This window comes from Hydra vulgaris, chromosome 11 (assembly GCF_038396675.1).
Source record: "Hydra vulgaris chromosome 11, alternate assembly HydraT2T_AEP".
Classification (NCBI taxonomy): Eukaryota; Metazoa; Cnidaria; class Hydrozoa; order Anthoathecata; family Hydridae; genus Hydra; species Hydra vulgaris.
In genome coordinates, this window is record NC_088930.1 from 17,260,064 (window position 1) to 17,286,790 (window position 26,727).

At 27.9% G+C, this 26,727-nt stretch overlaps 1 protein-coding gene across 1 annotated transcript; it reads right to left on the bottom strand.

Annotated features, from left to right (window-relative positions):
* Positions 1–692: 692 nt before the first annotated feature.
* LOC124813410 (HIG1 domain family member 1A, mitochondrial) lies at positions 693–3,644 on the bottom strand. Its single transcript, XM_065810312.1, has 2 exons — positions 3,474–3,644; positions 693–1,208 (listed from the first exon to the last, which is right to left on the bottom strand). The coding sequence occupies exons 1-2, from the start codon at positions 3,580–3,582 to the stop codon at positions 1,027–1,029; spliced, it is 291 nt and encodes a 96-aa protein (XP_065666384.1). The 5' UTR covers positions 3,583–3,644; the 3' UTR covers positions 693–1,026.
* Positions 3,645–26,727: the final 23,083 nt, after the last annotated feature.

Below are 26,727 nucleotides of genomic sequence, written 5' to 3' on the forward strand. Positions count from 1 at the left end.
TATAAATAAATAAAAAGCATTTTTGAAAAGTTTTCATACTTTTGGCCACCACTGTATGTTTTGAAAAAAAAAAATTAGGATTTATAAACTGAACTTTTTTAATAAAAATTATCTATATTATAACATATTGTAACCCCCTACCTTTTTTATTAAAACCCTCCCGTTTAATAGATTTGGACTAACCCCCCACCTTTTTTTTTTTTTTGCATTAAGGACTCGTACAACTCTACAAAATCTTTTTAACCTTTTTTTAGCATTTTTATACCTTTTGACAATAGTTTATTGAATCAGAAAATGTTGCAATCTTTATGCTATGCATAATTTTAGTTTAACTACGCTTTTAAAGGCAAATCAATATTTTTGTCTATAAAAATGATGGAAGTACCAATTAAACAATTATAATAATTCTTGGTATTACATAGTAGAACACTCGTGCAACCAATATTCTAAAAATAATGACCGAATATCACGATATTCGGTAACGTTTTTTGGTAGCGAAAAAAAAAGTCGCGAAAAACCAACAAAATTTAAACTAAAGCTGCCATAAATCCATAACCAGTAAACTAATCAGATTGAAATAGACGTTTTTTTAAATACTAAATTTATATTATTTTAGCGCAAGAATTTTTACGAAGACACAAAGAGCTTAAGCAGACGATTGACTTTTTAAACTAAATAAAAAAAAGACATAAGATTTTATAAGGTTTAAAATAATAAATTAACATAGTACGGTTAAGAAAAAACAAAAATTAAATAAATACATGATCATAAGGGGAAGAAAGTAGCTTAATAACAAAATAGTTAACAATCATTATCTGCAGGCTGCAAATAACCTTTCAATTTTAGTAAATAAACCAAGATTCAATTTTAGTAAATAAAATAAGTTTTAGTAAATAAACCAAGTAACCAAGATTTCAATTTTAGTAAATAAACCAAGATGTTTAAATTGAAAATTACAGATCATGCATAAGTTGGTAATGATAGATCTATCGTAATTGTGCAACTATTTACATCAATTTAAATAAATTATTTTTTATCTTTGTGTTCATTATATATTTGATAACCCAGTCCTACACATATCGCTCCAACTACCATACTTTGTGAAATTACACGAAGTCTCATTAAGTAACGGCTTGTTGTCATATAAGGATCACGATTTCTATAACCATATGCACCAATAGCAAGTGCAGCAATAAATCCAGCAATTCCTTGAATATAAATAATATATGATTATAAATACTACAGCAACTATTACTATAAATATATATAAATTTACTATTTACTATTATATACATTTACAGCAAACTATTACTATAAACAACAGAAAACTACTTTAAAAACACACCGAAACAAAACCTAAAAGTACATACATTTCAGCCTTAGCCGCCCAGCCCCACCCTATTATTTTTAAGAAACCACATGTTTTTTTATTACAGTTTTTCGGATTTAACAACTTTTATGCTTGAATGTAAAAACATTGTAGTTTATAGCAGTAAGTTTGCAGAGTTTATCTTATCCTAAACATGAAAGTATTTAAATGCTGTCATATTTGAGTCATTCTTCTTATTGATGCCCTTTCTAGACAAGGTTCAAAAATGTTTTCTAAATGTACCCAAGCTACCAAGCTCAAACATCTGCTCAGGTGTCATAAGGTTGCATCGTTTTCTCTTTTTTACAAATACTATCATACAGACTATTCAAACAAGCTACCATCTTTTCCATCGACCAAAACTCAATCTTGCATGACTTGTCATTCAGCAAAGTTACATCCTTTTACTGTAATTGACCTTTTATGCTCAAAAAAACCTATCATCTGTTTTACTTGATTCAACTATTTACAATTTTCCAAGTCTTCTGTAAACCATGAACAAATTCTTTCAACCATTTTATTGCTCTTAACAATATTCTTGGTTTTCTGGTAACTCATAAATAATGAGTTACCAGATGTTACCAGCCTTATATGGTGGCTGCTTGCAGCACTGATGGGAGAAAACCCTTAGAAAAACCTTTTTCTTTTCCTTAGCTGACAAAAAAGCAACAAATAATGATAACTTTTGAGAAGCCAGAAACCCTAAAACCTTTTTAGATTCACTTAGAACCATTTAAATGGATAAATATCTATTATATGGGTCCTATGGTGAAGATTGCGCCATGACAATTTAATGTGACACATTAAAATCGTCAAAACGTTGTCAAAACGTTAGACATGTTTGCTTAGTATACAATAAAAACAAAAAATGGTAATGACTAATATAGAATTTTTTTTAACTGCATTTAAGCACATTCTTATTAAAGCGATACTGTACTGGAGCAGAAAATTTATAAGGATAGATAAAATGAAGTGTACATATATCAGCCCATCCCATTTTGACTCTAATGAAATAAATTTTACTTCACAGAGTCTCAAAATGTTTCTAACTCTTTCAATTAGTTAAACCTTATAATTAAATTGCAGTTCACAATAATCAGAATAAAGATTTATACTTGATCCGGATATAGTTTAAGGAGATAGTATCTCGGATTTATAACTCTGATTTAAACACTATGTATAAATCTTAAGATTGCACTAGATGTGGAGCTCAAGCATGATCTAGATGCATTTACTAAAAACATTTTAAAAAAATTTGAAACTTTAATTTTGAAAAAACTTGCTCAAGTTAGAGTCAAAAGGAACTTACATATGAATTATTATTCCTATATGAACAATTACTAAAACTTTGTATATTTTTTAAAGATTTTTTTAATATTAATTGACTTATTTAATACAGAATAATGACTTTTACGATAAGCACAATATGGCATGAAAAAGATTCAATAATTATATATCAGTCCAAATATTAGTATTATAACTTCCTAATAACTTTGATTAGCATTTAATGATACATTTAAAATAAATCAGAACCCCTTAAATCAAGAACTGACAGAAAACATGTTGGACCTACAGTATCACTGTAACTACTCTAAAGCCATAAATCAACAGAAGCATAGAACCCTCTAAACAAAATAAAAATAAAATAGAACGCATATTGAGACTTTTTAACTTTATTTTTGCTCAACTTTATATTTTTTTTGTATGAATATTTACCTGATCTTTATATTTTCTTCATGTAACTGATTCAAACAGTTATAGGGTTATTTCTCATACAAGTCCATCTAATCTTAATCTATACCTAAAATTTTAGAAGTGCTTTTATTGTTTAAGATATATATATATATATATATATATATATATATATATATATATATATATATATATATATATATGTATATGTATATGTATATGTATATGTATATGTATATGTATATGTATATGTATACACACACACACAAATACACATAAACATGTATATACATATATATAATTACACACACCAACACAAGTTGTATACATTACTATGCATATATATGCATGCAACATAAGTTGTATAATAATAAGTATAAATAAATACTGTAAAGATGAAAATAAAAAGTACCGATTGGGATAAACGGAGATTTTTTAGCTTTTTCTAAAAGTTTCTCAGAATTTGATACTTCGTCGTTATCTGGTCGCCAATATCTCGACTCACTTGGTCCTTTCGACATGTTTAGCTAACTTTTTTCTCGCAACTGCCTCCTCTTTGAATAAGTAAATTACGCAACTTTGAATAACTAATTACGCAGCTGATGTACGAATATATAAGCGATTAACTCTAGGAGGTTATGAGAGCAATTCAAACTTTAAATATTAAACAAAACCAATACTTATCTGCATACTCCTATACTACTATCATAAAAAAATTAATATCTAATATTTCTAGAAAACATAACTTGAATTTCTTTAATATAATTTTATAAAAAGTAACAAAGTTTCCATTATTTTCACTTCCTTACATAATTTAAAACAATGACTTTATTTTTTTCCATACTTAAAATAAAAATTTATTATTTTCGATGACTAATATTTTTAGAAATATGGTAAACGTAACTCTGAAAGAGAAATGCAATTAAGCACGCTATCTTTTTAAATTGCCTCAACTGGATTTGAAAAAAATGGGCGTCACAAGTATATAATACCTTAAAAATTGAGGACAAAAATATTTCATCATCCCCCCCTCAAAAATATTTCATCATCCCCTCCCCACCGAAAATTTCTGGATCCGTTACTGGGCGGAGTAGATAAAGTTTTATTTTTTCATGTTTATCTATATTAATACAGTTCAAGGGAAGCTCAATAAGATAGGAGGGTAATGGGGCAATTACCACCCCAGCCCTCCCTCCCCACCCTCACGCCTTAGATTTTTTAAAAATTTTTTTTGTCGTAAATTTTTATATTTAGCAAAATGTTGCTTGAAAATGGAAGTAAAACTCTTACTTCCGATCTTTTTTGGAAATCATATATTAAATCCATTGCAAAATTAGCATCTGCTAAGGTTGCATCTCTTTATCGTGCTCAATACTTCCTTACTACGGATTCTATTCTTTATCTCTTTAAATCTCAAATCCGTCCATGCATGGAATACTGTTGCTATATCAGGGGTGGATCTTCCAATAATCCCCTTTCTTTTTTAGACAAGGTGCAAAAACGCATTGTAAACATTGTTGGACCTGCTCTAGCAGCCAACCTCCAACCATTATCACATTGTCGTAATGTTGCTTCTCTTTCTCTTTTCTACAAATAATATAATGGACACTACTCTAAAGAGCTAGCGTCTATTGTGCCATCTACTAAAGTTCATTCTCATGTTACTCTTCATTCGAATAAGTCTCATCTTTTTTTTGTGACTGTTTCTAAGTGCTCCAAAAACACTTATTCGTCTAGTTTTTACCTCGAACATCATTTGGAATTCGCTTCCTTCATCTTGCTTTCCTCATTCATATAATTTGTAATCTTTTAAGTCATCAGTCAATTGTTATCTTGCTCTATAAACTTCAACTTTTCTCTTCCAGTAACTTCCAATTCCAATAGCTGTTGCCTTGTTGAAAGCATAGACGCTAAAAAAAAAGGAGGGATGCTGTTCAAAAGCGATAAGAAATTTTAATAGATTTGTGTGATGCAGAAAAAGTTTGGACTGTTGTGATAACTAAATGACGTAATTTCATAGTTACATAAAAAAATTTATGATTTAAACTTAGCCCCCCCCCCACCCTCCTTTCCTCTAATTAATTAGGATCTGGATCCACCAAATTAAAAAATGGCTCCCCCTCCTCCTTTATTCCTGGATTGTCTTAATCCACCATATCAAATAAACATAAAAATTGATCCATTCCCTTACCTTACTAGATGATCTGGATCCGCCCCTGATACAGTTTGTATCAAAAAGCTTTATTCTTACTTATTCCTTTTTTCTTCAAATATTCTTTGTGTTTTTGTGAAATTTCTACCAAAAAACGTAAAAAAAAATTATTTCATCGTACAAAATACACACAGTTTTCTTTGATTTTATATGAAAAAGTATTTATAAGATTGTCATAACACCATCTTTTTACTCATACATTTCAGAATTTACATCAACGTTTTTAAAATTGTCCAAATCATTTTCATAAGCAGAATCATTAGTATAGTTTTCATTAATAAATTTTGTATTTAGGATTTATAATTTTTCCACTTCGGATTGGGTTTTATGTTTCTTGTGCTTTTGAATTCATTGTTGTTTTACAAAGACTATTAATACTTATAACTTCTTATTTGTGAAGTATTGTAATTTACGTTGGTAAGATAATTTACGTTAGATAAGTTAACGAAATTCATACACAATTCAAAAACTTCTAAATCAAACTATTTTTTCAATTTTTTTTAAAGCTCAGTTACAAAAATCACAAGTCAAATGATCAGCTCTTTTATAGATCACAATAATATACTGAAATCCTTTGGACTATTATGGGATAATCAAGGTTATACACAAAATGTATCTGCACTCCAAACAGCAAATGCAAACGAACGCATTATTTAATTTAAATAAATCTCTAGAGCTCTTACAAAATCTGGAATTCCTTTTTTGTTAACAATCAACTATAGTGCATTTTTTTAAATCTTTGACTGTACCGTATCTGTCATACTGTACCATATCTATCATACAGCTTATAAATTTTTTGTAATAACTGTGAATTTTTTTATAAATTAGAAGCTGTCAGAAGTAAAACTAACATATCAAAGTACAACAAAAATTATCTGAGAACAAAGTATGATATTCAAAGGTTGATGGAGGAAAGCATTCCAAAAAGAATCGAAATTAAACTTTAGAGCCAGAACTCCCACCACTGCACCCGTGGCGCAGTGGTAGGAGTTCTGGCTCAGAATCCAGTGGTTTGTGATTCAAAACCGGCTCTGGCTCAGTAAGTGATATTGGTAAAGAAGGAGGCCTGGCTAAATGCTCTTCCGCGGTGCTTTTTGATAAGACTAATAGATCGTCTTGGATCATCCTAAAAACTTTAAAAAAAAAAAAAGACTTTAAACTAAGTGTATAAATAATTACATTCGCTTTACTTTTTTATCTGTAATTTGGGTGGTAAAAAGAATAAATAAATAAATTATGATTACGAATTTTATAACAGCTGGAAATTAGGACTTCTTATTTACATATGCATATATATATATATATATATATATATATATATATATATATATATATATATATATATATGTATATATATATATATATATATGTATATATATATATTCAATTTATATCGTTCGATATAGTCCTAAGAAGGACTTTATATTGAATAAGATATTTCGTATCATTATTATTAGCATAATGAAAAGCTTTTAAATAATGTTTTTCTTTATTATTTTTAACATTATTAGTTTATAGAATCTTTAACATGAAAGAATCGGATTTGAATTATCGATTGAAATTGTAAATACATTATAGATGCTATGCTGACAACTATCGTTTTAAGCATGGTTATTTTTGTCTAATCTAAAAAATGTATTTCCACTTTCTAAAGCTTTTAAAAAGTATGCCAACGGGAGCCATTAAATTAAATTGAAATGAATTTAATATGATTTGTAAGCTATGTATCAAACGTTTGTGCAATGTACTCGAAGTACATTGTACAATCTACTCGAAGTACAAGTACTCGAAGGAAATATTACACATAATTGAACGTGTCAGGATGCTTAGAAACAGTAGTCAATATTAAACACAAGTCAATACAAAGCAAGCAGTATTAAACTTGATTGGTTCAAACCGATAAACAGCAAAAGTACTCTTATTCTTTTATTAAGCTCCGAATCGATGTATCAAAAGTTTCATACTAGAGCTTCAAATAAAAAAAGCTTTAAGTTAATAAAATGCTTTTATTGCGATTTTTTCCAAAATTACTTGTCCCACCTCTTGATCTTGACATTTGTATATTAGTGTATATTGGTTTCTGAATCAACTCTAAAATTAAATTTTTCTTACTTTTACAGGTTGAATTCCCTTAAAGACTACGCAAATTTTTAAAATGGAGTACATCCTTTACAGGTCAACTGTTTGAACTTTTTTTTTGTGATTTGAAAATACCTATTATAGGGTTTATCTTCCCTGGAAGTTGTTATCCTTGTTTTGCAAAAAAGCTAAAGAAAATCAAATATCAGAGTCTATAGATTGGTGCACAGAAAATAAAAAACGAGGACAGGCAGCATTAAAACCAGGAAAGTTTCCTTTAATTAAAGATCGTGGTACAATAGACAGAAGATTATATGGCAAAGTTAAGAATGTAAAAAAGGAACATTTGAGAGTGTTACATTTAGATGATGAAAAGGAAATAGTTTGTTTTATCAGAAACAAAAATAGAGCCCACCAGGGACTCTCTAAGAAAGAGGTTTCTGAAATTATTTTGAATGTGCTGAAAATCAGAGATCATTTAAACAAAAATGGAAGAGGTGGAAGAAAGTTCAAAAAGTGCAAAACAACCCTACAAAGTGGAAGGTAAGTAATTTTTTTCTTTAAACTAATTTATCATCATCCCAACAGGTACAAGGGTACAGTAGATACTAAATAGATGTAAATAGATGGCATGCTGAACATGATGATATTGTCATAAAGAGGCAAGGCGGAGTTAAAATGAACAGAGCCCTAAATAGTAATAGAGAGATGGCTACAGCCCATCTAAGGTACACATTTTTTATCACATATTGTATTTTTAGTTTAGCCTAAATATAAAAAATTCTATTTTCAATTTCATTCTCAAGTGTTCTACAACTTGGTTTTTATTCTTGAATAAGTTTATATGTTTTGTACACTAATAATTTATGTAACTTGATTATATTATTAATTTTACAACTTTTTTTATCCCAGATGCTTTAGCTGATGAACTGATTGCTTGTAGTATAATGAAGAACTATAAAGAAAAAACAAAAAATGGTGTATGGATTAGTGATATTGCAACAGAAAGAGTTTTCAATAGTGATGAAAACACCACAGTTTGTCAACTACGGTGTAGATGGTACTGCTACTGAGTTAGTTTATGCTGGCAAAGGAGAGACATGTAAAAAAATGATTTGCGAAAACAGAAAGTGCATAACTACAAACCTTTTTTTTTTTTTTTTTAAGTTTACATTTGTTGTCGTAGTAAATAAATTACTTTCACAAACACAAACAAGATTTCTGAAAGTAGATCGTACTGATCTTATCATTAGAACCTTTTACAAGCATGTGTATATAAACTGCATCAAAACATAATCAACAAAATAAAACGTAATTAACAATAAAGTTATAAAGCAAATATAAAATTACAATTAAAAAAACCTGACTACATCATCCATTAAGATAATTAAATTTTTTAGTTTATATTTGAAAATGGGAAAAGTAAAATGCATATCGAAATTGGACAAAACAATTTTACTCCAAAGATACGGTGCACGATATGCAATAAAAAACTGATTAAACTTGATTCAACAAAAGGGCTCATGTATAAAATTATTGTTTCTAGGTGTATATTTATTTATTGGATTCAAACAAAAGAGATCTTTAAAAACGGGTAAAGATGTGTCATTTTTCCACATATACATAAAGCACAAAACATTAAAAACATTAAGCTAATAAATATTGAGAACTTTCATTTCAATAAAAAGTGGTTTGGAATGAGTATATCGATCCACAAAGTTTATTAAACGGATCGCATGTTTCCAACGGCGATAAACTTACTTTTTTCAGTGCTTCCCCATGCAACATTAGCATAATTTAAATAACTATGAATTAAAGAGTAGTAAAGTTGAGTTAGACTTTTTTTACATAAATATTTTCTAGTTTTATATAAAACTCCAATAGTTTTAGAAATTTTTCAGCCAATATAGTCGACAAATCCTTTTGTTTCATCATCAGTTGAGTCAACGAAACAGCTTTTCACAACTAAAGTTGTGGCTTTTCTAGTTTTATATTTTTAAAAAATGAAATATAATATTTATACTTTTAGGAGAAATTTTATTGTGTTGGGAAATATTTTCTGGCAAAGGCATAACGAGCCAGATGGCACCACAAAAAGCTGTCAGTAACATCAAAAATTTGATCATCTCCACGACAGAGAGTGGTTCGCGAGATAAATGTCCATTATTGGCTGCAAATAAGAAACTTGATAAACATCTTACCGAACAAGGTATAGAGCAACCAGTTGTACTTCTCTTAGATGGTCATTTGTTGCGGTTTGACTACAAAGTTCTTAATTTTTTGCGAGAAAAGCAATTCAATTAATTTGTGTCTCTGCTTGATACTACTAGAGTCACACAACTACTAGACCAAGCATCAGATCAACAGCTCCATTGATATAATAACAATACGCGAGATGAGCTCTTTTCCTCTTTCCAGGCAATAAATCGAGAAAAATTCATAAATATCCTAGGAACAGTGTGGAATAATTGGGCATCCGCTGCCAATATCGTAGCAGCTCCTAAGAGAGTTGGTATAAGTAAGAATGGTCTTAATGTTGATGATTTGCAACAGGATAAATTTGAGCAAGCAAACCTCCTTATTGATGAAACTGATGATGTTTCTTTACAATCTTCTACTCCTAAGAAAACAAGAAGTGTGACCTCAAAAGACGGACCCTTGGCAACAACTCCAAGATCACAATCCAAAGTCACCCAAAAAAAAGGAAGGTATTGTTCAGCCAAATATTGGAAATCAATTTATGAAATGCCACAATCATTCATTGAGGAATCATATGAGAAAAACCTCAGTTTAGCAGAAGTACATGGTTTACTTTCAGTAAACCGGGTTAAACCTAAGGAGGTTAATCAAACAGAAAAAACAAGGGTCACAAATGAGCATGGATCTATGGAGGCTCAAGATGTGATTTCAAAAGTGGTTTCTCTCGAAGAAGAAAAACAAAAAAATAATTGTGATTCAGAGAAGAAAAAGAAACATAAGTTTCAAGAAAAAAAACTGTTTTATCGTTGCAAACTGCAAAGCTCTTGTGTAGAAAAATGTTTTACAAAATCTTTAAAAGAGTGTTAGCAATGTCATTCCATTCCTCAATCTGTATGTACTAAAATGGCTTGTCGTATTGATAACAAATAGCCGACAATGGTTCTCCCTGCATCTGCAGCATCATCCTCTGATTCTTAAAAAAAACACTCTACTTTGGTTCTGATTCAAATATTTTAAATCTTAATGACTCAGAGACGTTTTAGATGAAACTTTTGTTTATTGCATGTCTCTTTCAGAATTTATGCTATTCATATTTTTTTAGTTATTTTATGTTATTCAAAAAATAGTCATTACTGTTATTAAAGCTGTTATTGAATTAAATCTATACTTTTCTTATCATTTTTCATATTTTCTATTATTTAGATAAACATTGTCATTGTATTAAAAGCTAGATTTTCTATTTTAAAGCTAGTGACCCCTTAAAAACTACATCCATAGCACTGCAAATAAATTACAAAATAAACATTATTAGGAGTTTGTTAATTAGTTAATATTACATTGGTGGATTAGAACAAGTCTAACATTATCTAGAAATAAGATAATTGCAAACTTAAAATTAAATTATTAAACAGTAGGAGGTCATAATGCATAAATTGAACCATTTTTAATACTAAAAATTTGATTTGCACTCTCTTTTTGAGTATTTTAAAATTGTAAAAGAGGTAAATTGTTAATTAATTTGTCATCTAGGATGTTTAGAAATACTGATTCAATCATTGTTTAATAAATTAATTGACATTACTGGAACCCAGAGGTGAAAGTTTATACGTGCAGTGTTTAAGAGGGTATGTGTTTTTAAGGGAATTATACTTGTTCATCAGCTTTATTTTTCTTTCGGCGTATTTCCATCGATTATCAGGCAAAAGTAATTTGTAAAAAATGCGTAACATCGCTTAAAAACAGCATATAAACTTAAAAAAGTAAAAATATATAAAATTATAAAAATAAAAATAGATTCATATGAAGAACAATTTATGCAGCCCTTGCGCAATGGTAGCGCCCATGCCTTAGAAATAAACAATCCGTGGTTCAAACCTCACCTATGAGCAAGTATTGCGATATAAGTTGGAAGAAGACGTAAACTTTCGATTAAATGCTCAACCACGGTGCCCTGTGATAAGACCGTAAGCACTTCTTGGGGCACATAAATATATATATATATATATATATATATATATATATATATATATATATATATATATATATATATATATATATATATATATATATATATATATATATATATATATATATATATACAGTATATGTACATATATATATATATATATATATATATATATATATATATACACCGTTGAAAATTTTGTTTGTAATTTTCAAGTAATAAACAAACCACAAATTTAAACATTTAAAAAAAATTTTAGAAATCAATGAAAATAAATTAACATTTCTGCATAATTATATATATTTATTTTTGTTCTCTATACACCAATATATAGAATAGTTTGTTTAAAACAGCAGTTGCGAAGTAATTTTAAAAAAATTTAAAATGGCATGTTTGAAAAGAAGTTTCTGTCACCGCGAATTTGTTTACTCATTTAAATTCAAACTATTTGGCTTTAGATGCAGCAATAAATAAGCTATCAAATTGGCATTAAAGTTTTTTGAAAAAATATTAACTTGGTTTTATAAATTTTTAGCCTTTTCGTTGTTATTGTTGTTGTTACTCCTTGACAAAAATGTATCATGGAAAGTTCATATTAAAGTATATTGAAGGTAAAATATCAATTAGCATTGGCCTACTTTAATGGGAAAACCTTATTTAAATTCAAGTTATTTAAAACATTTATATTTCTTCTTTATTCATTCCTATTTTAGTTACGGTAAAATTGTTTGGTGTAATACCAATAAAAGTAAATTGAAAAAACTTTTTAATATGCAAAAACATGCAATCAGAATTATATTCTATGAAAGCCACTATACCCTTTGCAACCTTTATTTACTAGTTAAATATACTAATTTAAATTATAATATAAAATTAAAATAAAAAAAAGTTAAGTAAACTAAATCTGCCAAACAAATATTTATCATATTCTAGTTTTTAGGTTCAAAATTAATAAAAGTATTATTCGAAAACCATTTAATCCTTTATTCAAAACAAGTCAGAATAATTACGTACTATATATATATATATATATATATATATATATATATATATATATATATATATATATATATATATATATATATATATATATATATATATATATATATATATATATATATATAAATATATATATATATAAATATATATATATATATATATATATATATAAATATATATATATATATATATATATATACGTAAGTGTATATATATGAATAATAAAAAGTGTATATATATGAATAAAGAAAATATCTTTATATTATCATGTATAATATTGTATACTTAAAAGAGTGCTCAATAGATAAACTAGAGCTTTATAGTATATATGTTATTGTTACCTGAAGTACCAGGAACTAGCTAACTGTTAATGTTTATAATATAACTTACAGGGTTATTCATTTTTATAGGCGAGTCAACCAACCATAAAATCTCTAATATAATTTTATATAAACTTTTACAAAAGCTTTTATGTTTTTAAATAACATATAATAATTTTATATAATATATAATAATTTATATAACTTTTATATAAGCTTTTATGTTTTTATATAGATTTATTTAAAATATTTTAAATAAATCTATATAAATATATATATATATATATATATATATATATATATATATATATATATATATATATATATATATATGTAAGTATATATATAAGGCTTATATAAAAGTTATATATATATACTTTATATATATAAAGTAGGTGTTGCCACTGCTATTTATTTAAAAGTTGGTTGCCGGCCTGCGCTGGATTTATGTAGCTACGCATATTGTTTTAAAATGTAATTAAGTTAAATTCTGCAGTATCCATAATATTTTTAAGTTTCCTGATTACCTCGAGAGTATTTCGAGGCCTTTCTCCCTGTTTGTAAGTATGCTTTAAAGAAGAAGAAAAAACTCTTTTATTGGATTAAGCTGAGACGTGTATGCTGGCAGATACTTAATAGCTATGCCGTGAGAGGCTAGTGTTTGTCTAACAGAAAGACTCAAAAATTTACAATTATTCATAAAAAACACTGGCGCTTCCATATCTGCATTCCTAATTGCTGGTGCCAACATTGTAGTAATGAATGTACGAAATGAGTCTGCATTCCAGTTTTTATTTCTTAAGGCAGCACTCTCATTGTTAAAACAGTACAAATTAATCTAACATTCTTGCCACGATTACAGTTCATTCAAAACAAATTGTTCTTATTTCCTGATAAACGAGGTTAAAAATACTTAAGACGAAAACTTTTTACATTTAATTTATCTAATTTAGTATTAGATCTTTGTTTAATTTTGTTTTTATATTTATCGATTGATTAAGTTGTTATTTATCTAAATATTCCATTATCTAGATTTTTAATATAATTGAATTATTTATAATTACTATTAATACTCAAATATTTACCCTATGGATGGAAGAGAAAATAGCAGTGCAAATCATAAAACAAAGAAAAATATTAGAAAACGGTATATTAAAATCCTTAAGCATTTAGTTGAAAGAAATGAATCTACATCAAACATTTCTGCTTCTCTTAATTTATCTATGCACACAGTTCAAAATCTTGAATTCAACGACATGACTGCATTCAAGTCGTTTTTTGATAAAAAACGGGGTAAAAGACCTATAAACGCTTAAATAAAAAATATTATTGAATTATGCGTACAAGAAAACAATCTTTGTACGCAAGAAACAATTAAAGAAAATCTTTCTGCAGCAGGCTTCAATATGTCTCTCCCTTTCAAGAAGACTCAAAAGCTTGGATTTATCAAGAAAGCGTGTTGTGCATGTACCAGTAGAATAAAACTTAACGCATGTTTTTGATGCACGCTACGCATTTCCAAGCAAAGTTAACGGAATTTCAAATAAAAAGCAATTATTTGGATGAAACTGGATTTAATGTGCTCACTAACAGCACATATGGTTATTCGCTAAGAGATACCCTAGCAATTTTACAGTCGTCTGCAAATTTTGGCAAGAATATTAGTTTTATTTGTGCAGTCTCAATAATGGGAGTGCTGCCTTATGAAATAAAAGCTGGAGGCTGGAATGCAGATTCATTTTGTACTTTTATTACTATATGAAAGATGTTTTTGATTAGAAAAACACTAGCCTCTTATAGGATAGCTATTAAGTGTATGCCAGCATACACGCCACAGTTTAATCCAATAGAAGAATTTTTTCTTCTTCTATAACCTATTTGCATTCAGGGAGAAAGGCATCAAAATACTCTCGAGATAATCAGGAAACTTAAAAATATTATGGATACTACAGAGTTTAACTTGATTCCATTTTACAATCATATGCGTAGTCACATAAACTCAGCGCTGGCTCGGCATCCATTTTTTAAATAAATAGCATTGGCAACAACCTAATTTATATTTTAAATAAATCTAAACAAACACATAAAAGTCTATTTATTGTTTATATAAAGTTATATTAAAGATTTTATTGGTGGCTGACTCGCATATAAACGCGCATATAAGAATGAATAAACGCACATATAAAAATGAATAAACATGCATATAATAATGAATAAATACGCATATAAGAATGAATAAATGCGGGTATCAGAATGAACAAACACGCGTATAAAAACAAATAGACGTTTCATTCAACTCAGAGTTTCATGTGTTATCACAATCATCAGGCAAGTAGTAAAAGTTTAATTTTGCTACGATTTGTTTAGTGGACGTTACGGTTTATATTTATAATTTGGATCGTTACGGGATACGTAACGATCATTACGGTATTTTGGATCGTTACAAGACGGAAATTGATTAGTAGTTAGATTAATAATATTATTAATTTGTTTTTAGTTGGCTAATAGCGTATATCTTTTTAAATGGATAATTTACGGATTTTTACAATAACTGACAATCAAAAATAAAGATTTCTCTGTTTTTTTGTAGATATGACAATTGTAAAAGTACTTTTACACGTCGATCTGATTTAAAAAGACACATGATCAAGCTCCATAGAGTCAGCAATGTTAGTCACAATGGAAATTGTTTATGTATTCAATGTGGACATCGGTTCCATAAAATCAAAGATTTGCGAAAACACCTCAATTAAAGTCATAATATTGAATTCAGAATCGAATTACTCAATTTTGATAATAAAGCAAGTAATTCTGCTAATTGTGGCTAAAAACATAAACTAAGAAATGTCTGATGTTATATTAAATATATAGCATTACTTTGTTTGTATTTTTATTTAAATGGTTTTGATAGGTGTATAGCTATTCCATGGTCTCCATAATTGTGTTTGTAATATGAGGCGTTGCGAACGAAAGGGGCACACCAACCAAAATCAAGTTTTTAATAAGCGCGCAAAATTACACTTTTTCCTACCACGTGTTAGAAGAGTTTACAGCCCTCCCCCTCTGTGGTAGTTGTGTTGGTTGCTGTGCCTCTTTCGGACGAACGTTTTACTCGTTACAAAGTGTGTTTCTTCAGATTTTATCACGTGTAAATAACAAGGGATTTTCAGTCAGAAAGAGGCCCACTGACACGTTGATCTTGTGTTATATTGTAGATGACAGACTAAAGTAAAAAATGGTTACAGAAAACGGATTTTCGAAAATTGGTTGGTGTGCCCCTTTCGTTCGCAACGCCTCATATTAACTATCATATAAACTTCTTTTAAATACAAATTACTTTTTTGATAAAAGTAGCAAAAACAAAAAAAATTATTAAATTGAGTATCATTTATAAAATGAATTGATAGAGAAAAATAATAATAATTTAAAGAACTTTAAGAGTTCTAAAATTTTTAAAATTGGAGGAGCTTGGAGTTTTAACACAATTTGAGTTAACAACCGTAAATTATTTATTTCGAACGATATACGCGGTGCTGATTCAAAACATTTTTTTGAAGTATTACTTTTGTCATCACCATATCAGGATTTAATCACTCCTGTGATAATGTGCATTATTAATATATTAAAAAAATAAAAATAAAAATTGATACAAAAATTTGTATAACATTATGAAATATATTACAATGGCTGTGTATGAGAGTAATTTATTAGTTAGCCGAGAGATATATGGAATAGATTAATAAAGTTATTTTTAGTTGCTAGTTAGGTTTGTAGCGAGCTTTGTAATTTTTTAATAAGAATTAATTTTCGTGGTGGCACTTTGTTATAATCGGTTCTTTTATTTAGCGATTCCTCAGGTTTTAGATGCGATATAATAACAAATTTCTCATATAGACATAGCGGGCACCTTTTGGAAATATTTGAGTAGGAGGGGGGGGGGGTACAGACTTGAGAATAGACTAGTAGAGGGGTTTCGTTAAAATTGTTTTTTAAATCCCAACATTATAACATTAGCATTTAGCTAATTCCTGGTACTTCGGGTAACAGTAGCATATACATACATACATACATATATATATATATATATATATATATATATATATACATATATATATATATATATATATATATATATATATATATATATATATATATTATATATATATATATATATATATATAGTTGTTTAATTGATAGGACGCACAAAATCAACAACACATGGCAACACGGGTTCATGAGCATCTTACAAGTGACAAACAATCTAATGTTTGTAAACATTTAATTTCATCTGTTAGTTGTAAAAATCTAAGTAACCATAATTGTTTTAAAATTTTGGATACGGCTTCTAACAAAATCAAATTGAAAGTTAAAGCACTCCATATCAAATGGGAAAACCCATCTTATAAATAAACAAACAGTTCATTATAATATAAATTTGTCTATCTAGTTTTTTTTTGTTGTTGGTTTTTTTTTTGTTTTTTTTTTTAATTTACTTATTTTATTTTTATTTTTCTGCTATTTACGGTATAATAATTTGTATTATAATCTTTATTGGTTTATAACATTCTATTTATTCTATTTGTCTGTTAATATTTCTCTGTAATGTCTTCAAGTTTTGATTTTATATTTATATCCAGAGTTTTAAATTTGTAATTTTATTATTTGAAAATGTAGTATGTTAACTACGAAACATGTCAAAATTAAAAAATATCGTGTTTTTCTTTAAAATATGTTCACAATTATTGCTATTGCGTTGCTCAAGAAATATATATATATGTATATATATATATATATATATATATATATATAAATATATATATATATATATATATATATATATATATATAAATATATATATATATATATATATATATATATATATATATATATATATATATATATATATATATATATATATATATATATATATATATTAAAATAAAAGTTAATTTACGTCGTAATAGCTTTTGAGCCGCTATTTTTTTATAAATGAGCTTTTTTATTTCAAAAAGGGGAAAGTTGGGGTTAACTAACATTTTTGGTTTTTTATAGAATGATATAAACTCTCTTTCAGTGGCGGGTTTAAGGAGGGGGCTAAGGGGGTAGAACTCGGCTCTCCTCCTCCTTGAAACTATGTTATTTTTTTTTAAGGCGAGTAAGAAAATATATCAATAATCTTTGTATATTTAAGTTATGCATATATGCATATGCATAAGTTATGCAATATTATTAAATTTTAGTTATTTTTGTTGTAAAAACGCACGAATACAAAAAGTTTTTAAAATATAATGCATTGTAATTTAATGTGTTCTAAAAACAAGAACAACAACAACAACAAGACTTATTACTTTTATTTATTTTCCTCAAAATTTACAATTATATAATAACAATAATATATTAATAATAATAATAATAATAATAATAACAGTAATAATAATAAAAATAGTAATAGTAAAAATAACTATAATATCATAGATAATAAAATCAAAATATCATTATTAGGAATAAAAATAAATAAATGATTGACAAGGAATGAGTCACTCATGCAGAAACCTGATCAAAGGAGTGACACCAAATAGTTATGTTAATAATATTATTTTAAAAATAAATAACTTTATTTATTAATAGAGCAAAAGCAATAGCAAAAGTAATAGTATTTATTATAATGATATAACAATATTATAATAATATGATAATAGTATTATTATAATAATAAAACTACTAATAAAAATAGCAGTAATAAAAGTAATAATAATGACAAAAAACAATAAAGCTTCTATAAAAATAGTAAGAAGTAAAAGAAAACTAAGAAAACTAAAAGAAGTTAAAAATGATAAAAAATTAAAATTAATTTTTTTTTTAGAATTAGTTTAAATTTATTTTGTTTCAAATAAAGAAACGGAGATAAATTATTTTAAAGTTTTAATTTTTAAACTCATTTGCACACAAGACTTCAATTCCATTCACTGATGCGCTGATGTGTAATTGAATACTTACAATACCTCAAATTTTTATACGGAGGTATACTCAGTTTTTCATAGTTGATGTTTCTAGTTTAATGTGAATGAATAAATCGAGTTTCAGTTTCTTCTTTTCAAAAACAAAAAGAAGATTAGCAAATCTAAGTAGTGCTGACAAGGTAGGAATTTTAAATTTTTCGAAGAAATTTGAAGTTTCTGTATTATGGAGTTGAAAATTTATTATTCGGATTGATTGACGCTGAGCTGATAACAATTTATTAATATTACAGTTGCCAATTTGTTCCCAAATCTGAAAACGGTAGTTGAGATAAGACTAAAAAATTGCAAAATACAGATTCTTAAGGGTAGTTTTATCAACATAATGGCAAATTATTGAAAGCATGCTACCCAGTAGACACGCCGACGTCTATATGACGTCGAAAAGACGTCTTTTTAGAACGTTCAGGACCGGTTCGAAATGGCAACGCCAGATGACGTCTTTATAGGACTTAATAAGGACGCCTTTTTACAACGTAAATAAGACGTCTTTTTGCGACTTTATTAAGACGTTCAGAACTGGTTCTATTTTTATTTTTTTTTTTTTTTTAGGTGCCCCAAGAAGTCCTAACGGTCTTGTCACAGAGCACCGCGGAAGTGCAATTAACCAGGAAGTTCACGCCTCCTTCCTTACCGTGACGCGAAAATATGTCCAGAGCTCTTTTCGAACCTGGATCTCCTGCTTATAAAGCAAGCGTTCTAACCACTGCGCCACAGCCGCACAAAAACACGTTCTAACTAGCAACGCCAAATGACGTCATTTTAGGTCGTAATTAGGACGGAATAAAAACGTGTTTTTCAGACGTTCAAAAGTCGTGAATTTAGGACGTTTAGAACTAGTGCTAAATGGAAACGCTAAATGACATTTTTAAATAATCTAATTTAGCTGTCCTGATTTCGACGTCTGAAATACGTATTTTTACATGAATTCATTCAAACGTAAGGTTAAAATTTATGTTTTCATTTCAGAATTTTTTGAGAATAAGTAAAAAATAAAAATTTGCTTAACGTTTTTAATAATATAATTGTGCTAAGTTTTCTAAATTATAATTTTTTAAAATTTCTTCATCCACTTGTTAATTTTCAAGAATCGACTGTTCGAATACTTGACGTCATTCACCTTTTTTAAGATCAGGTGCGCGATTTAGAATATTGCCAACAGCATTTTAAAGTTCTTTTTTGCTTAAGGAATCAGGTAAACAGTCCTAAATCTAAAAAAAATTGTAATGATAAGTATGTAAAAATAAAGGGAGAGGAATAAAGAGAACATTTATAATACACTTTATGACGTAATATATACATATATATATATACATACATATATATGTATATACATATATATGTATATACATATATATGCATATATATATATATATATATATATATATATATATATATACATATATATATATTTATATACATATATATATATATACATATATACTAATATATATATATATATATATATATATATATATATATATACATATATATATATATATATAAAAATTAGAATAAAATCACTTTTGGAAAATTTTTCTCATTTAACACAGTGTTTCATCAATAAAGACTCATCAGATTTCTGATGTAGTCCTTATATCTATCTAACTATATATAAATTCCAACAAACCGCAAAAAATAAAAATATTTTTTTTAAAAACATACTTCTTTAACAAAAAATTTAGACTATAATAATTATTTCCTATTTACTATGCCTTATGTCGCGGATAATAAATAAATATATAACTGTTATTATTGCATTAATAAACATAATCAATCTCTTAAAAAATATGAAAAATATAAAAGAATGAATTTAATCTTGATATGATAAAGATCAACATCCATCGAAGCAATCGTGTGGTTTTTATCATGTGTAACCTCGCAATGATAGATAAGATAAAATATATCAGATATATGAAATTTAAAAAAAAATTAAGGCTAACAATTAACTGATGTATAATAAATTAACATGTAACTGTTATTACTGAATTAATAAATATAATCTTGAGGTCTTTAAGATAAACATCTACAGTAGCAAGTTGCCATCATAGTTAAAACCTTGCTATAAAAGATAAATGAAATTATGTTAGATATTTAGCACAATAACTGAAAAACCCATTACAAATTAGAGAAGATGAAAATGATTTCCTAACTTAAAAAAAAATTCAAAATCACTTAACTCCTGATACACAACACATTTCCTATACCAAACAGAAAAATCGATAGAAGTAGACCCTTCAATACTTTTTAACGTGAAATATAATAGATTTAATTAGAAGTTATAATAAAAAGAAAGTTATATTGTGTTAGCGTAACTATCTGGTAACGGCATATGCCATTTGCCTAGAGTGTACTGATTTATTGTAACTAAACACTAACATCTCTCAATCCATGCAAGCAAAAGTCTGTCTTTCTGGGTAGAAACAATGTATAGCCATCATTATGATTAACATTAATTGTCATAAGCCAGGCAATTTGCTTATGTAAAATAGTAAATGAGCTTTGGTTTCCCATAGCTTGTTGCAACCAGGTCAACCCTGGTTGTTTGATATTGGTAACTAACTGACTACCTAAAATTACATTTCTATATACATATATGTATATACATATATGTATACATAAAAACAAATTAAAAATCTTTTCATTATCTTAAAAAAAGGGAGGGTAGAGAATATGATATACATTAGGCACTGTAAAATTTATTATAAAAAATAAAGATTAACCTACTATCTGTAAATAATATCTGTTAATGCAAGTTTATAAGACATACTATTATTTAAAATAACATATACCTTATTACACATTTCTATTATGTTATCACCATATCACCACTTATTATGTATGCAGAAAGTTGATACTTGCTCACTTAATACTCAACACCATCATCATCTTCATTCTCTTTTGGTTTCCAATAAGAAACCGTATATAAATCACTTTTCTTCTTTTTAATGCTAACAATTCTGCCGTAATATACATCCTGGGTGTTAGTGGCATTATCGAACCACATTTGGCAAATACTTGTTTTGAATATCATTTGGCTTTTTGCATAGCAGAGTAGTTGTTTTATTTTTGCAAGCACGAAGTTTTCAAGAAACAAAACAAAGAGTGGTATTTTGAGCTTTGTGCTTTGCAGCGCTAAACATACCCATAAGTTCTTCTGAATCAATGTTGTGAAGCCAAGCTGACTTAGTCTGGTCTTTAAGGTGATCGTTAGAACTCATTTCAAATTGCCGTTTGTACTGCCTGTCAATGACGCTAATAACTGCATTAAGGTAGTCAGCTAATGCTAAACTCATTTCATCAGTTTATGAGCAAAAGCTAATTATTGAATCAAAAACTACATCTTCAATATCATTACTAAAGAAATCAGTTTTTTGTGTAAGTAGAGATAAAGGATTCTTGCTGCTCTCAATAATAGTGTTCTGAACATCTTTTACTACCTGAATGCCAGATATGTAGTCAAGTCCCGTACCTGGTGCAATATAAAATTTTGTCATCCAAGGACCAGAAAGTAGCTTTCCAATTAAAGCTAAAACACACAACTCACGGATAACTTAGGTGAAAAAGTTAATAAGTAACAAATAATAATCTTTGTTTATAATAGTCTTTACTCCCCGTTAATCTTGCAAGTGTCATTACTATTTGTAATTTGTATTTGTAACTATATTTGTAACTAATTCTATAGCCTATAATATTGTGTAGCACTTTATCAAATGAACTGAACAAGTATAAAAAAGAAAAAAGATATCTGTTTCAGATGTAAAGTCTTGAAATAAACTATTTCGCAGATCTTCGCATAACACCAAGCCAGAACACATAAATATCTTTAATATGGCATAATGATGGATCAAAATACCACATGCGTAAAAAAACATATGTAGTCTGTTGCCTCTATAGCGTGGTAGCAATCCTCTGGGCAACTCGTGTTGGTCCAAAAAGGTTACAAAACCTTTTGGATTACCTATGAATATCATAAAAAAGCTCATTTTGGCAATTGCAAGAAGAATATGAAATAAAAACATGCACTAACTATAATACTTCATTTTAACTCGAAATTTTATTCAGAAAACTAAATATATTAAAGTAAAAGAATGGTTTAGATTAGTTAGAGTACCTTTTGCATCCTTGTAGCGAAGTTTGTTCAGCTGTACAACAATGTTTGCTGCAAGTCTCTAATGCTTTAAGTGAAGACTTACAAGAGCTGGTTATTGTGTCCAAGGGGTGAAGGTGACAGTTTAGTTCATTTAATGATTTCTGCCAAACAAGGTTTCAGTTTGCGATTATTGCATGGTTTGTGGCAACTCTATCATTCATTGTATTTGTTATGTTCCCAATAATAGTGCTTCTTACGTCAGTATATTTGAGCTGATAGAAATCACTATATAACTTAGCAAGATTATCAATAGACTTTGTAATATGACTCTGATAGTCATAAGGTGTACCTCCAGGAAGTTGATCAATAGCTACAACTATATATACTGATTCCGTTGTCAAGTGCACAGCATTTACGTTAACACCCTCCTCGGTTGTTGCATTAAAACCAAGTGTCAGAACTTTTGTTGTTAATGCTATCTCAGCAGCCTGTAAGTCTGAAAGCACACCAAGCTCATGCATCATTTGTTCTACAGTTATACGATGTGGAACTTGACTAAATTGATAGCCAGTATGTTCCCCAATTTTACGGTGCAGAGATGGCAAACTTTGTGTAGAAACTTGGCACACAAGCATGTCGTATATAAGTCTCCTAATATCTGCTGAGTAGCATTTTTCATTTTTGGTGTTTTGTGTTACTTGCTGAATTTCCTCCAACTTTTCCTGTAAATTCAGAATGTCATTTTGAAGTACAAGAATTGCAGAATTTTTGTCATTAAGTTGTTGACTTAACATTGCCTTTTGATAAGAAAACTTTCTTTGCGTGGATGTCAACTGTTGTTTCAAACAAAAAATTTGATTTTGAAGTTTTTTCAACTGTAAATTTAAAAACTTTTCTTTTAATTTTTTTCTAAGTTGAGAAATTATCTTTTCCTTACGAGTAATAACTTGATTTAGATATTTAAATATGTATGGTCTAGCCTTTGCCTTATCTTTTAAACCTTTAATATCCTGTTTATGCTTTCTCTTCTTAATTGCCATTTTGTTTGCCAAAATGGTTAATCTCTTTCTCATAACCTTTTTTCTGAGACTCAACTGGTCAGCTCTCAAACTGGATAGTGGTTCATGAGAAGAGGTTTTTAAAGTAGGATGAGATAAAGGAGATAAGTGATCACTATTTAATACAAATGAAACACTGATTTGTTGAGAAGAAAATGAAGAACATGTAGCAAAGTCAATTGATTGCGATGTTTGTGTCACAGCAGATGTTGTTATTTGGTATGCAAAGAGCATGTTGCAGATGCCAACAAATGGTTTCAAATTTCGTGAAAAATGATTTACAAAGACTTTGGATGTTCTAACTAGTTGCTGAATCTGACTTATACAAATTTTGATGTTAAAATACTTACCGATTAGTTCTACAGTTACTTTATATGAATCGTTGTTAGTAGCAAATATATGCAGTACATGTCCATTTCTACAGCCAATATTTAAATGAGCTGGTATTAGAAAATTACGAGCTAAATAAGTTTTAGCTTAACCATAAAATTGATTTGTTTTTTTGTGAGGTCCATTGATGCACTAAATTAAATTCAGCAATCATAATACTACTATTTAATTGGGTCGGCTATTAATCATAATTAAATAATTTAAAAAATCACCATTAATCTATAAAAATTTTTTTTGATATATGTATAATTTTTATATGTCATATATAGCTTAAGGTGTATATATATAGTAAATTATGGGTATGGTAAAAGCTGAGAAAATGCTGTTTTTGTTTTTAATAATTTTTATGCAGAACAATCAGAAAATAATGTTATATAATTTTAATTTTAGCATTTTAAATTTTATTTTGCAGAGTTTTGCCTTTAAACTAATTTTGGTGGGTGAAAAGAATTAGGCATCAAAAAAAAAAAATTTATATATAACCACCTTAAATTATACTTTTTAGTTTACTAAGTGTAAATCATTTAACAATTATAAAAAAAAAAAACCAAATATTATTAGTAGTAAAAGGCTATTAAAATAAAAGTTTGTATAACAGTTCTAATAAAATATATCATTATAATGAATAAAACATCAAAACTACTGAATTCTCCACTGTCAAAAACCGCCCTTCCCCCTAACACTATGTAACGGAAGTGGAAATACATACCTCCACTGCGCGGAACAATAGGGTATGTGGTCATGAATATTTTTTGATGAAATTTGGCAGGCACATAGAAAATAGATCTATACATTTTATATATATCTATAAAATTTTAAATATGTACCAACATGCCTTCAATATCAATGCACCTCCGGAACAGAAACGAAATTTTAAAAACGAATGAAAACCACTAATAACTGTAAAAAAAAGACAACAGAATTTATAACAAAAAGTAACAGTAGCAATAGCAGAAACAGTTTTATAAAGTGTAACAGTAACACTAAAAGAGATGGAAATGGTACCTCCACTGGGTCGAAAAATACAGTATGTGATCATGAATATTTTTTAATAAAATTTGGCAGGCACATAGAAATTAGATCTATACAGTTAACTGGAAAATTTCAAATATGTACCAACATGCCTTCAATATCAATGCAGTGCCAGAACAGGAACGAAATTTTAAATAGCAATAAAAAAACTGAAAAATTTATTACACGTAAAAATAACCCATAATTTATTCAAGATAGAACATTCTACTTTTTTAATAAAGTCTAAGCTGATATAAAATTCTAAAAAAAAAGACAAATAAATACATTTTTACCACACCGACTTCGAGCACGCTGTGAAAAAAAAAGGTCACAGTTTTTGTCTTTGAAATCGGTGCCGTAAAAAGCCAGATACGCACGTACCTACTTAATTGCGTGATTTAACTAATTTAATTTTGATTTAATAAAGAATTCTGGATCTTTTTTAGGCGAAAAATTTATTGGACGCGAAAAAGACATTTAAATAACGTTTTGAATTTAAATGGGACGGACGGACGCTAATTGAACGTCAAAAGGACGTCTTTTTTACGCCCCGTGCCCACTGGGTATTAACTTCATTAAGTTTTTTACAGAGCGCATCTATATGAAAGTTCCATGAGAGGTTTGGATCTATAAAAATGCCAAAATATTTAACAACGTGTGTTGGATATAAACGTCTTTTATTAATTTTAGTTATGTGGTTTTTGTATAAAAGATTTTCTCTTAGAGGTGAAAAAATATTATTTCAGTTTTTTCCAAATTCAGAGAAGTTTGCATTTAGCCAATGAGCTAAACCTTTTAGATCTAAGTTTATATTCTTACACAAAGAATGATGAGACTTAAAGTGGATGGTCGTAGAGTTAGCATTGTAGTTTATTCTTTTGCGTAGAGTTAGCACTGTAGCTTCGTTTTTTGCGTAGATTTAGCACTGTAGTTTATTCTTTTGTATCTGTTTAATTAATATAATCGGTCATTTATAATCATATGTTTATTTAATTTTTATTCTTTAATTCCTAATTTACTTTTTAAAATTTTAAGTGATATTTTAAAGTTTTATGTTCTGTATGTCAAATGCTATTTTGAAGTTTTACATAATAATCAAATGAGCAATGCCAATGGATATAGCAAAAAAGAAATTCCTGCGAAAAGAAAACAAGTCAATACTTCTGCATATTTTAACAAGAAACATAAATTATCAGAACAGGTTAATAAAACAGAAAACTTAATCATTTCGATACCGCGCCCTCAATTATCTGAAAATGAAAAAAAAAAAAATACTAATAGATTTTAAAGTAACTTTTTCTATACTGCAAGCAGGGTAGTAG